This window comes from Empidonax traillii, unplaced genomic scaffold (genome assembly GCF_003031625.1).
Source record: "Empidonax traillii isolate 1590-97213 ecotype Southwest subspecies unplaced genomic scaffold, ASM303162v1 scaffold230:size732421, whole genome shotgun sequence".
NCBI lineage: Eukaryota > Metazoa > Chordata > Aves > Passeriformes > Tyrannidae > Empidonax > Empidonax traillii.
The window spans coordinates 93,757-107,571 of record NW_020955423.1 but is presented as its reverse complement, the minus strand read 5'-3'; the positions used below and the strand labels follow the sequence as shown (position 1 = coordinate 107,571).

Genomic DNA, 13,815 nt, shown 5'->3' with positions numbered 1-13,815 from the left:
TACATGCTCCTCTGTGGAGAGGGCAGTGGGCAGCCTGCCCATGGGTACTGGTGCCATGTGGGGCTGGGCTGGAGGGCACAGCACCCTGACAGTGTCTCCAGGTGCAGGAGGTCTCCTCTGGGATGGATTTGGGCTCCAGCCTTCCACTGCAGCGGGTTGCTCAGCCCTGTGGCACGCAGAGGGAGCTCTCAGGGAATGCACAGGTAGCTGCTGGTCGTTGCTGGGAGATGATGGTTCCCACGAGGCTGCTGCTGTGTGGCACTTGGGGACGCTCTGCACCAGGTGGTGTTTAGAGAGAGTGGGCGCAGAGGACCCCCAGGTGGGAGTAGGGTGACTGCAGGGAAGTAATTTTCTCACTTGCCCCGTCTCTGAGCCTCTCTGAGCACCAGCCTGTGCTACCACGTGCTCGCTGAGCTGCTGCCCAGCCAGGCGTGTTCCCACCTGAGTCATTCTAGGGAGCAGGGACCCACCGTGGGGCTGCTGTGGGGCAGCACTCTGTGCATGCACACTCCCCTGGGGATGCCAGGGAAGCTGCCAGCTCGCGTGGGGGGTGGCGTTGGTGGTCCCACAGGACAGCCCTTGTGCCAGGGACGAGGTTTAGAGTCACTGTCTCGCTGTGAATGGGGCATTGAGCCACCCCTGACAGCAGCTAATCCTTCTCCTCGCTGGCCCCGTGTGACCTTGAGGCATGTCACTTGACCTGCGCGCTGCCCTCCATCCATCTGGAAAATCGGGTTTAAAACGCAGGAATCGCGCTGAAAGCCCAGATGCTGCTTTCCAGCTGGGGGAGGGGGCGAGGGCTGCGCTCCAGGGGCTGCCCCCCATCAGGGCACAGGCAGAGGCTTTTGGGGGGCTCTGGGTACCTCTGGCCAGGGAGGGGGGGATCGAGTTTGCAGGAGGGGGTGCAACCCCCCCTGAGTTTTTTGGGGGGGTTTTGGGGAGGGGGGCAAGTGCCCCACGTGGTGCCTCTGCAGCGGGGTCCCTGCAGCACGTTGTCCCTGTCCCTCCCCATGCTGCAGTCGCCTCCCTCCTCGTTTCCCAGCGATGGCTGCCTGCTCTCCTTCCCTGCTGGCCTCCATATGCCACGCTGGTGGCCTTGTCCTCAGAGATCCCTGCCATATCCCGCCTCCACCGATGTGAGCGGGCTGTGTCAGAGCAGATCTCGTCTGCGCTCGGCAGGGAGGAGAGGTCCTCGGGCTCGGGGCCCCGTGCCTGCTCCCCCAGCCGTCCCCACGTGGGGACAGGGATGGGGATGAGTGCCTGGGCTAGGGGGGCAGTGTTGGAAGAGGATGCCTCCATGCTTGTTAGCAGGCTGCAAGGAGATAGCAGGTCACCTCTCTGACTCGGGGCATGGGTGTCCACTCTGCTGGGCAGGACAGTCTTCCCAGGCAATGATTCCTTTGGAAACCCCTCTGCCATGGCCACCTCCTTGTCATGAAGCACCTGCAGGAAGGGTCCTGCTTCGGCGAGTGCACCTGAGATGCTGGATGCCCTCTGCTGCACCGAGTCCGGTGTCACCTTACGTCTCTGCTCTTGGGATGGGAGGAGCTGGATGCCCAGATCCAGGTGAGGGTCTCCCCATCCTTGGCATTGCCATGCCGGGGAGCCCCGTGGTGGCACCGTCTCAGTGGCAGCAGCCTTCCCTCCTCTCCCTTTGGGATGCTGTTCAACTCCACCTCCGCATCTTGTATTCTTGCCTCCTGGCACGCGGCGTGCTTTTATTTTTCCTGGATCTGCTCGGATGACGAAGCCTGTTGATTACTTGTTTTTCTTTACGAGGCATCCCCCAGCTTCACGTGAGCTCCCACACCGAGGGGGATTCAGGACTCGCGTCCCTGCCGCTGCTCCCTGATGGCGGCCCTATTTCCAAACTGCAGGCTGAGCCTTGAAGCCCCTCTGAACTTGGCTGGGAAAACCAAGTGGGTTTAAAAATACCCCGTCTATTTGTGCTCTGTTTCTTCTGGCGTCTGCGAGTTGTTTTCAAGCGTTTCCCTACAAATGTGGGGGTGAGAAACGCTTTGGATCGAGAGCTGCAGCCTCCCATCACTCGCGTGCCTTCTTGGCCTGGACTCGGCAGGAAAACCTGGTCGTGGCTGGGAGCGCAGGGTTGGGTTGGGTTGGGAAGTTGAGGAGACCCAAAGAGGGTTTGTGAAGCATCTCCCCTTGCTTTCAACCCGCTCTGGAAGCGGGGACAGGAGGGCACGGGGCCGGTAGTGGGGCGGGTGGCAGCTGGGGAGAGCCGGGGGCCGGTTATCCGCCGTGGCTGCCAGTCGGCCATGCGCGTGGGGAGGTGATGCTCAGCCGTGCGTGCAATTCCCCACCGGCCCTGCGATCAGACACCGGCGCTCAGAGCTGCCGGGGCTGACCTATTTTCCTCCGCCCGGGCAGCCCTGGCCAGCCATGGGTCCGGCAGAGCGACTGGCTCGTCCCCTTCCCTGGGGAACGTCACCCATGCTTTGCTGGTGAGCCAGTCAGGGGATCCTGGCGTCGTGTGACGCCCTGGCGCCCATCTCCGGGGTGTCTGAGTGGTCTCTTGGGCACAGAGCTGGGCAAGCATCAGCATCCCAGGCTCAGTTTGGTGTTGAGCTGGAAACCAAGATCCCGCCTTGGTGCGCCGGGAGCTGGTGGGCTGGGGCAGGCAGGGGGCTGGGGAAGGGGCTGCAGTGCTGCCCTCCCCATCCTCTGCTGTCGGAGGAAGGTGGGCTGTGGCTTTGCAGGCGGTGAGGTGCTGGGGACCTGCTCGCTCGGGCAAGGCGGCCGGCGAGGCGCGTCCTTGGATGCTCTTGAGCAGCACGTGACAGCCGCTGTCCCCGATCAGCGCAGGAGGACCACGGGCAGGGAGGGGGGTTCCAGCCCCGCAGCGCAGCCCCCCTCCCAACCCCCGACCCCAGGATGGGCGCAGCGGGGTCAGGACGGGCTCTCACAGCTCTGTGCCGGGGCGGCAGGGGAGGGAGGGCTGACACCGTCCCTGCTGACAGGGTGCGAATGTGAGCTCGTTGGCGATGCAGCGATAACGAGGGATGGAGAGGTGTGAGAGTGTTGTCGGCGTGGTGCAAAGCGGGGTGCGCGTGTGTGCGTGCACGCTGCACGTGTGTGCTCAGCAATCCCCGCTCCCCCGTGGGGTCCAGGCTGCTCTGTGGCTGTGCAGGACCCCCCTAGCAGGGCCGGGTGCCTGCAGTGGGCGTGCAATGCAGCGTCTGCTCCTTGCAAAGCTCACAGCTCTGCACCCCCGGCCTCACCCGCCCCGCTGCCACCAGCCAGCCCTCCCAGTTGAACAGCCGCCGGTTCCCAGTTTGCTGGTGGTGTGGGGGCTGAGGACACTTGGGTGACCGCCAGGCTGTGACCCTCTGCGGTGGCACACCGTTGTGCGTGCCCTGCGAGAACCGTGGCCAGCTTTGCCCGTTGCCCTTCCCACGGGGACACTCGGCTGGTGGGCCCGTGGGGTGGCACATCACGGGCCTCTCGCCGGTACGCGCTTGTGCCAGAGCCAAAAATAGCCGGTGATGCTCGGCTCCCGCGGCGGGGAAGCGGTGATGTCACTCGCCGCCAATCACCGGCGGCCCCGAGGAGCAGCGCGGAGGAGTGGGAACGTGCTTCCCCGAGCATCCCTCCCCGAGCATCCCCCCGAAGCAGGCGGCAGCCGCGTGTGCCAGGAAAATGGGGTGCCCTTCCTTGATGGGCAGGGAGATGTGGGTCCGAACCTAGTTTTGCCCCCCCCCCCTCTTTCGGCTTCCCCGCAGCCCTGGGTTTCCCTTTCTCTCCCTTTCCGAACGCTGTGCTGAGGATGCAGCTTTGCTGCTGCTGGCAGAGCAGGATGACGCCAGGCTGCAGAGAGCAGGGCGGCACAGCCGGGGTGGAGCAGCCTCGGAGCTGAGACCAAAGTCCCCTGTAATTACCCAGCTGGGAGGAGCAGGGTGACAGACCTGACGTGCAGGTCGCAGCCGGGTTTCAGGCTCGGGGCTCTCAGGGATGCCCGAGGACACGTTGACTTGGCTGGAGCATCGCTGCTCCAGGGGCTCAGCCCACCCTGGCAGCTGCAGGAAAGCTGGGTTGCTGGGCTGGCACAGCAGAGCTGTGGTCAGTGCTCCCTGCATGCTCGCTGGAGGATGTGGGGGCACAAGCAGGGCTGCTAAAAGCAGCCTTTTCCCTGCCATAGGGATATGGGGTAGCCCTGCTGGTGCTGGTAGGTGGGGAGCAGTGCTAGGCATGTTCTGTGCCACTCTCTACTGAGAGCAGGGCATCCCCAGGCCCTGGAGCTGAGTGGACGAGCTTGGGGACTCCCTCTTGCTTCTGGGGCAAGGGATACCCAGGGGCTACCCTCGGTGGAGACAGGCAGCTGGGGACAGGCATCTCCTCTCCTGTGGCTCTTCAAGGGGGGGTCCCAGTCTGATGCTGGGGTCCAGCAGTGGGATCAGCCACAGTTTGTTCCTTTGCCCCCTCACAGGTGCCCTCGGCTCGAGGGAGGAGCCCGAGTTCGTGACCGCTCGCGCTGGCGAGAGCGTGATCCTGGGATGCGACGTGATCCACCCGCTCACGGGACAGCCCCCTCCCTATGTCGTGGAGTGGTTCAAGTTCGGCGTCCCCATCCCCATCTTCATCAAGTTCGGGTTTTATCCTCCCCATGTCGACCCAGAGTATGCCGGTGAGTCAGGGGGTTCAGGGGGACAGGGGGGATGTGCCAGGTCCCGGCTGCTGGCACAGCCTGGGATGCGCGGCTCCGCTCCATCCGGAAACCACGCGGGCTCTGCCTCTCGTTGCTCGCTTTCCACCCAGTTGGTTTTAATTAAGCAGCAGCGTTAGGAAGCCAGCTGGGCTGCGTGGGACGGGAGCAAGCGAGGCAGAGAAACCCAGGGTGACGCGTGGTGGCGGTGGCTGCTGCTGCTGCCGCTGCGCCCTGGAGCAGCTGTGAGCCTGGGGAGGGATCCTGGGGGGATGGAGCCAGGGCCACGTGCCGGGCGGAGGTGACAGGTTGGAGCTGCAGAGCCCATGTGGCCGCTCACCAGTGACACGTGGCTGGTGTCCTCTGGTGGGGTGTGTGAGCTGGGGACCAGCCCTGAGCAGGCTGGTTTGGTGGGACAGGCCCATTTTGGTACCCCATTCCCTGGGAAGCGCTGTCCTGGGGATCTTCCCTGGGTCTTGCGGGGCTCAAATTGTTCCCTGAGAAATGCTGCAGCAGGGAAGATGCACCGCTCGGGCTGGGCTGAGCCCTGCCAAACTCAGCTCATGAACGAGCAGTGCCACAGCCCAGTGGCGGAGGCTTGGGCTGCTTTGTTCCTGACCTAATTTTTTGGGGGCTGTGCACCGGGGGTCAGCTCAGGGCCATCCTGCTTTTTAGGAGTCTCCCAGGCCGGGGAAAGCTTTGGGGCAACGCCTGCATGCCGGCTGTCCCGCCGCCAGCCCCCGGCTGGGAGCAGAAGGCCGGTGTCAGTGCGGGCAGACGCCGCTCGAGGCACCTTGCCTGGCCGTGGCAGCTTGGCTCTGCCATCCCCAGACGGGCGAGCGTGTCACCGGCTGGCCGTGACCGGGAGGCTCCACCAGCCCCCAGAGCGGGGCGGGACGGGGTGTCCCCTGCGGTGGCACCCCCGGGGGCTGCCCCGGTGTCAGGGGGCCATGGAGCCAACGCTGTGCTCTCCCACAGGCCGGGCCAGCCTGCACGACAAAGCCTCCCTGCGCATTGAGCAGGTGCGCTCCGAGGACCAGGGCTGGTACGAGTGCAAAGTGCTCATGCTGGACCAGCAGTACGACACCTTCCACAACGGCAGCTGGGTCCACCTCACGGTCAACGGTGAGCAGGGCTTGGGGGGGCTTCAACATCCCCACTGGAACGGGATACAGGGTTTCTGATGGATGCTGGACCTCGGTGGCATCGGCGCCTCACAGACACGCAGGCCCGAAGCCGTCCAGGCTGGCTGGCTGCTCCAGCCCAGGGCGTGACTTCAAAAGGGACTAAGTTTTATTAGGGATTCCTCAGTTTAATTGCGTGGAGCTTGTTTAAAGGAGAGACATCAAGAAGCAGGGCTGGGAACCAATCTGCTCTCAACAAACAGATCAGAAAATCAAATCTTTGTTTTCTTGAAATTCAGATTTACTCCAATTACTTTTTCATTTTATTAAGGCCGTATATTAAACTAATTAGCAAATTGTCATTCTGCACATCAGGAGAGAGATCTTTATTTTTAGCCCAGCAGCAAGGCTCTGCCTTTCCTGCTGCAGTGGGGTGGCTGGAGAGGAGATATGGGCACCAGCAGCTCCTTGCTGGTCTTGCCTTGACCTTGAGCAATCAATTTAACCTTTGGGGGGATGGCATGGAGCAGAGCCACCTAATTGAGCCCAATTAGCGAGCAGGAGCTTTGCAAGCAGGGCTGTGCAGGCCACCAGCCCCATCCCTGCCTGCTGCCCTGCCTGCCGTTTCCTGCTTTCCCCCTGCCTGCTAATGAGCTCCGAGGGCTTGGGAAAGAGGGAAGGAGAAGGAGGAGGAGGAGGATGGTGCATGGTTCACCTCCACCACGTGTACAGATCCTGCAAACCTCCAGCTCAAGAGACTGGAAGTGGCCCCAGATGCCCTGTCCCTCCTCTTGGCAAAATGGGGCATTTTGGGGGGTTTATACAGCATAGGGCGTGCAGGGGCTTAATAACAATATAATAACCATAATCCTTCCAGCTCGAGGAATTGCTTTCAGGGTGAAGGCTGTGGCTTTCCCCCAGCGCATTACAACGCTTAATTTTCTTAGGGGGAAAATAAAAATCATTTGGGGAGAAACAAAATATAATTCTTTATTTTTTTCCTTTTTCTCCCGAGCAGATTAAATTGCCAACCTGTCTTCCTCTAAAGTGGGCTTTAACAACCGCGGGTAATTAGGGGCGGGCTGTAATCCTGCCAGCCTCTTTCATCAGGAAGGAGCCTTTCGATCTGCACTGCGGTGTTTTCCCATGTTTTGACAAGAGCGAGTTAATGTGCAGCGAGGGTGGGGGAAGTGGTGCCGTGCCCCGGAGCTGGTGGGGAGGAGAGGGGACAGGGCTGGGGTGCGGCGTGGCAGCCCTTGCTCGGTGTCCCCAGGGACAGCCGCTGTGACAGCCGCTGCCATCCCTGCCCCTGCAGCCTCGTTCGCTTTTGGGGTGGTCTCAGCCCCGCTGTGAGGATGTTTAGGGTGTCCCTGGTGTGCAGGCAGCTGCCTCTCTGTCCCCCTGCCCCCCCGGGGTCACAGTGGAACCGAGGGGGTCACGGTGGTCTCCTGTGCCCCGCAGCTCCCCCCACGTTCACGGAGACACCGCCGCAGTACGTAGAGGCGAAGGAGGGCAGCAGTGTCACCCTGACCTGCATGGCGTTCGGCAACCCCAAGCCCATCGTCACCTGGCTAAGAGAGGGAGACCTTTTGGGTGCCAATGGCAAGTACCAGGTAGGTGGGGGGGGGACAGGAGCCGTGGTAGGGGCTGCTGTGGGCACTCCTGGGCTCCCTGCTGGCAGGGACAGTATTGACGAGACCACGGCGGCGGCTCCGCCGTGCCTGGAGCCAGACATGCTTTCTCAGCACTTTTCCATGCTGAAATGCCCATTTTTCCCCATCCCTGCTGAGCTGCAGCTTGTAATGCTGCCTGACCTTGGGTGAGGGCTGGAGACCCACCCAGGTACTTGGGACAGCCCTGCTCCTACACCCGAGCTGCTCCCTGTGGATCTATCCCAGGGGCTGGGACCCTGGAGATGGGATGGGGGCTGCAGCCTGGGGCTGTGTGTCCTCCAGCAGGGATGGATGCAGGAGGGGTTTGAGCAGGGAGGATTTCCCCTCCTCCCCTCCCCTTCAGGACCCTTTTTGCATCCCAGAGGCTCCCAGGCAGAGATTCCCCCCTGAGCTGTAATTGGTAAATCAGGCATTGGAATCAGCGCAGGCACTAATGAGAGTAATTAGGAATCATTTGTTACTAATTGAAATAGAAGGATGAGGCAGAATAAGGTGGGGGGGGAGAGCTTGGCTGGGAGGGCTCCCTGTGCATGGGGGTGCTGCTACCCCGAGGGTGATGGTCCTTTGTCCATCCTTCCTCTGCTGTGTCCCTGAGGGGCAATCTGTCCACTCCTCTTCCAGCTGGGAGGTGTCCCCATGGGGGGAGGACAGCGGCCAGGCTGGGGTCTCCCCCTCATTCCCCACCCCAGCTGTGGGGCTGGCCCCTGGGGAGCAGGGAACGCTCTAATGAGGCATCCTGCTCCTTATGAAGCACCCTGAGGTGCCGGGGCGCTTGGCAGGAGCACTTTGGATCCTGCTGCCTGCCAGTCACTTCTCCGGGAGATAAATGCGTTACGATGGTTATTTATTTATTTTATGGTTTATTTTTTTCTCCCTTCCCTTCCCCTTGGCGTCGAGCAGAAGCGCGTGTGTTGGTTTATTAATATCCGAAGCCTTGCAGAGCGGGGAAACCCGTCTCTCATCCGGCCCTAAAAGCGCCGGCAGCTCCCGTGCCGTGGGAAGCAGGGAGGGTGGGTCTTCCCTCATCTCCCTGCGGGGGGTGGGGGGTCCCTGCCCACGCTCCAAGGGTCTTCCCTTGTTGTTCCCAGGTGAGCGACGGGAGCCTTACGGTGCTCTCCGTCAGCCGGGAGGACAGAGGTGCCTACACCTGCCGGGCGTACAGCATCCAGGGGGAGGCCGTGCACACCACGCGCCTGCTCGTTCAAGGTGAGCCCTCCCAGCCCCTCAGCACCCCCCCCTTTCCACCAGGAGCACCGGGAATGGGGACACGTGGACCACAGGGATGTGGTGCCACCCTAAAGCCTCTGCGCTTGGCATCGTGCCAGCTGCCCCCTGGCTCCACGTCCCACTTGGAGGACGGAGGAATGTGCTTAATTGGGCCTCGGCGGTGGCTGGGCTGTCCTGACGAGCAGCCAAGGCCCCGGTGGCAGCTCGGTTTTGCTGGGGAAGCGGGGAAAAGATTGAGGCTGTCATGAAGCGCCTCGTCAGACAGCGGTGATGCATGACAGGCCTCCTGCTCCGCGCTCCCGCTCTTATTAAATAAATCTTTAATTAGGTCAACAGCTACTGGCGCAGAGGGGAGAGCGGGGTGTCCTCTGCTCTGCTTTTGTGGCAGTGGTGAACTGCTGGCTCCTGGCAGTTTGCAGTGCTCCCCCCGCCTCCCTGGATTTTTCCCGTGGGTGATGCTTTTCTGGAAAAGTGCTCGGGATGAAGTGAGGCGTGTGTCTGTGTGCCCTGAGAGAAGCAGAGCCGTGCACCACGTGCATGGACCCAAAGCTGTAGAGATTAGGGAAAAGGTTGGGAATGACAGGGTCCCTGTGGCCCTCAGTCAGTCCCTGCACCCTGTGATCCCAGGAAACCGGGGCCAGCTCTGCCCCAGAGCCCTCCAGCAGCTCCCAGCCAACAACACTGTGATGGAGCTGAGCCTGAGCAACATTTGTGGGGACACCTGTAGTGGTGGGGGTGACACTTTCTTTTTCCCCCCGCCCAGGACCTCCTTTTATCGTTTCCCCTCCGGAGAACATCACGGTCAACATCTCCCAGGATGCGCTCTTCACCTGCCAGGCCGAGGCGTACCCCGGGAACCTCACCTACCTGTGGTACTGGGAGGAGGAGAACGTCTACTTCAAGAAGTGAGTTGGCATCTGGCCTGGCAGCTGGGAGTTGTGCCAGAAGCTGGGGTTGTGCTGGGCGTTGCCCTGGGCTTCCCAGTGATCCTCCTGTCCTCTTCTCTCGCAGTGACCTGAAGTTGAGGGTGCGGATCCTGATCGACGGGACGCTCATTATTTTCCATGTCAAGCCAGAGGATGCTGGAAAATACACCTGTATCCCCAGCAACAGCCTGGGCCGCTCGCCATCAGCCTCTGCCTACCTGACAGTGCAGTGTGAGTGCGGGGATGGGGCTGGGATTGATAACACCTGGCTCTGAGGCAGCCCCAGAGGCTCTGTTGTCCCAGTGTGATCCCAGGAGAATCGGGTTAATGTGACAGCAGCCTTTGGATGAGCATGGAATCGCCCTCAGCGGAAAGCTGAGAGCGTCTGAAATGGTCTGAGCATCCTGGGTGACACTGCTGAGCTGGGACAGGTGTCCACCTTTGTGGTTTTTGTCTAGGTGAGCATCATCCCATGGCTGCTGCCAACACTCTGCCCTCGTCACTGCTGGGAAGCACCGGATCAGGGCTCTCGGTCTCGTCCTTTCTGGTGTTTGCTGTGGGGTTTGTTCCCGTGGTGTGGCTGTTCCGCGAGCTCCGTAGCCTTGCGTGTCACATTTTTCAGGCGGTAACTGATCTAAACAAGCGGAGGAGAAAGGGCTGGAGCAGGAGCGCTGCTTCCCACGCCCGTTCTCCCGGGATCCCCGGGCGGTAATGGGTAGTGTGCCACCGGCGTCTCGTGGCATTCGACAGTAATGGCCTCAATTGCCGCCGCTCACAATTGCAATATTGCTCTGCTGTAAAAGACTGAGGCGCTTTTATTTCATAATGAAAGGCAGGCCTGAGCAAAGTGGGCTCATGGCTCGGGCTTTCCAGGCTGATGTAGAGCTGCTGCCTCTAGACCCGGTGCTGGATAGTGGGGAGCTGCTGTGAGAAGGGCCGGGAGGTCCCGTTGCTTCCCTTGTGGGCAGAGCGAGCAGGGGGATGGTGTGAGTGGTGCTGTGCCCAGGCAGAGGCCTGATTTGGGGTTGGATGTGCCCAGCTGGGCAGCTCTTGGGAAAGCCTGTGGCCTCAGGCCATTAAATCTGCCCTGCTGCTAATCCAGGACCGCTTGTCAGGGCTGATAGCTGTTAAAAATATCTCTAGTGGCAGGAGAAGCAGCGTTTGGACAATCTGCCGTTCAGGCACGCAGGGAGGGAGGGGTGCTTGGCTTTTGGTGCCACAAACCCTTTTCCTCCTGAGCAAACCTCGTCCATGTGGGGGCTGATGCCTTGGGAAGGAGCTTCCCACCCACCGAAGCGGATGGGGACACATCTCTGGGTCATCAGTGAGCAGGGCTGGCCCCCAGCCAGTGACCTAGTAGTGAAAGGCTCGATCCCATTACCCTCTCCCGCGCTGCTGGAGTCCTTGATTACATTTCCTAAGAGGTGGAGTTAAGCAGAGGGGGGTAAAGCCTGCTCCATATGCAGCACTCAGCAATCTGGGTTACGGTGCCACTGCCGGGGGCACACGGTTTGGGGGGGCAGATGGCGGGATGCGTTTTGGCAAGGAGGGAGAAGATCTCCCAAACTTTGTCCTTTTTGCCCCAAGAAAGCCACATCCGCCGTCCTTTCCTGCTAAGCACCCTGCCTTTAACCCCCCACTGTGTGTTACTGCATCAGCAGAGCAGAGGTGCTGCACCCCAAAAAAACCCACCTTCATCCCTTAATGCAGCGTAAGGCCCGGCGGGATTTTCCCGTAACCTCAAGCTGCCGGTGTCTAGACGAGATCGTAGAAATGCTCACTCTTCTTATTAAAAGTAACTTTTTTTTTTTTTTTCCCTTTTCCAAAAGCTTCTTATTAAAGAAAGCCTAGATTCTCTCCAACCCACTCGCACTTAATTAAAAAGCTCTTAGAAGTGCTGTTAATGACACATTCTAGACTGGAGGATTGCGAGACACCTCTCTGCGTGGGTGGCGCAGCATGGGGGATGGGGGGGTTAGATATGTGTTTTAAGGTTTTTAGCATCTTGGAAAGGGTGGAGGTGGTTGGTATTCAACATGACCCAGCCTCGATGAGGCACGAGCCAGAAGACATAGGAGGTTAAGGGCTCATGGCAGCCTGGACACGGGTCTCTTTGACCATCTTGGTTGCTGCTGTTGGTGTGTTTTAAGGCTTGGGAGTTGGAAATAGTTTTGGTCACTGGTGTGTCAAACCAGGCTGTTGGGTGTGTGTTATGCCTTGCATGTGTCCCAGTGTGATGGAGCAGCTCGGGCTTTGGCAGGTTGCAAGTTGGTGTGGAACTGGGAGCAGGCGTATCTCATGTTTCTTCATAAATGCAACTTTTAATGAGCTCCAGGTAGGAACACCCTGGGCATTGGTAAAGCCTCCCAGAAACGCCAGGCATTACAGTGGATTTGTGTGTAGCAAGGCTGGAGATAACAGCCTGTGGGAGCCAAGGTGGTGCTGGGCTTGGAATTCATTACAAAACGGCTGTAGATCCTCTGAAGCCAGGCAGGGGGGGGAGAGATGGGCTCTTTCCCTGTGCTAACGTGGTGCTACTGCTCTCCCAGATCCTGCCCGTGTGGTGAACATGCCCCCCGTCATCTACGTTCCCATCGGGATACACGGATACATCCGCTGCCCGGTCGAGGCAGAGCCCCCGGTCACGCTGGTCAAGTGGAACAAGGACGGGCGTCCCCTGCGAATCGAGAAGGTAACGAAGTCCCCAGGCAGGGACAAAGGGGGATTGGACCCTCGTGTGCTTGGGAAACCCTGGTGAGCACCACCAGGCACCCTGTGGGTCTGGCCTGGCTGTCAAGAGACAAGAAACCCCATGGGTGGGATGACTCTGCTTTTCCTTATCAGCTGTGGGCAGAGTTAATTCAGGTTCTCTTGTGGAGTAGTGCCTGCTTCCCCCCTAAAGTCATCTCCTGGTGGCCCTGGTTTATTTTTCCAATGGCAACGCATGGTTAAAAGACCCTTTTAACAAGTCTCTTGTCTTCCTCCAATCACAGCCTGAGCAAGGATATTGGACATTAAATATTTAAAGAAAACACTCAATATTTTAAATTTTTTGCTTAAATATTAATGATTTGAAGTTTTAAGTCCATTTAAATCTGTTGCTGCTGTGGCTTCCTGGTCCTTGGTACACTCAGCCCCTCGGGTGGAGTTCTCTTGTCCACTCCAGGACAAGTTTTATTTAGGATTAGGTTATGATCTTAAATCTTTTGGGCTACGTGAAGAAGCCTGGCTGTGTGTAGGGAGGAGAGTGGCTTCAAGATAAACCCCTTGGGTGCATACGGAGCAGGACAACCCTTCCCTGGAGGGCTGTGTTTGGATGGGCTGATCTTGCCCACATTTCCTCTCTCTGCAATTGAGGAGATGCTGGAATGGGATTGGGTATCTCCCAGGGATGTGACAGCCGCCCTGGGCGTGGGTGGGGGGGCTTGGCTGAAGGGAAAATAACAGGCTGTGGTGGGTGTAGGATCAGTCAGTCCCTCGCTCTCCCTGCTGCAGTATGCTGGCTGGAACCTGCTGGAGGACGGGTCGATCCGGATAGAGGAGGCGACTGAAGACGCTCTCGGCACTTACACCTGTGTGCCTTATAACGCCCTGGGTACGATGGGCCAGTCTCCCCCTGCCCGACTGGTACTGAAGGTAACCTGCCTGCCAAAATCCGGCGTGTCTGGCATCAGTTGTGTCCTCCCAGGGCTGTGTGGGGAACAGCAGAGGCTTGGGGATGAAGGTGTGTCTGTGCTGTGGTTGGAGATGTGCTTCCCACCAGGACAGGCAAACCCCCAGGGCACCCTGTCTGGTGCAGCTGGAAAGATCCCGCCGGAGCAGATTTCAGCACGAACTGGATCGGCTGCTGTAAGATAATATAAATTATCAGCTGGTGTAAGAATATAAGGCTCTGGTATTGCTGGACCAGGGTGGTTTGAGGAAACCTCTCCCTGGGACGGCCTTTTTGCCAACAAAACACTTAGCCCTGCTGGCCTGGGCTTGGGTTCTGGAGGATTTTAATAAATGGATGATTTGAGCTCCACGTGCTCCGGCTGCGTGCGGAGCCTGGGGCACGCTGGGCTCCCAGCACAGTTCCTGGTGCAGCTGGGGTGAGAGCTGCTGCCTCTTCCTTCCCTGAACAAGAAGTCCTGTGCCTGTGAGCAGCAGTGATTCATGGTGTCTCGCTGAGGTTCACATGAGAACGCTTTTTGTACCAGACACAC

General features: G+C 59.6%; 1 protein-coding gene across 8 annotated transcripts in view; it reads left to right on the top strand.

Moving 5' to 3' along the window:
* The window catches only part of IGSF9B (immunoglobulin superfamily member 9B), a 41,953-nt gene that overhangs the window by 3,177 nt on the left and 24,961 nt on the right, over window positions 1-13,815 (top strand). For all 8 annotated transcript variants that reach the window (XR_003571684.1, XR_003571683.1, XR_003571685.1 and 5 more), the window contains exons 2-9: window positions 4,445-4,642; window positions 5,639-5,794; window positions 7,246-7,397; window positions 8,546-8,663; window positions 9,448-9,589; window positions 9,696-9,841; window positions 12,160-12,302; window positions 13,106-13,246. Coding sequence is in view for 5 of the 8 variants with exons in the window: in XM_027888062.1 (XP_027743863.1) it covers window positions 4,445-4,642; window positions 5,639-5,794; window positions 7,246-7,397; window positions 8,546-8,663; window positions 9,448-9,589; window positions 9,696-9,841; window positions 12,160-12,302; window positions 13,106-13,246 (1,196 nt within the window). In the remaining 3 variants the exon portion in view is untranslated. The remainder of the gene's footprint in view (window positions 1-4,444; window positions 4,643-5,638; window positions 5,795-7,245; window positions 7,398-8,545; window positions 8,664-9,447; window positions 9,590-9,695; window positions 9,842-12,159; window positions 12,303-13,105; window positions 13,247-13,815) is intronic.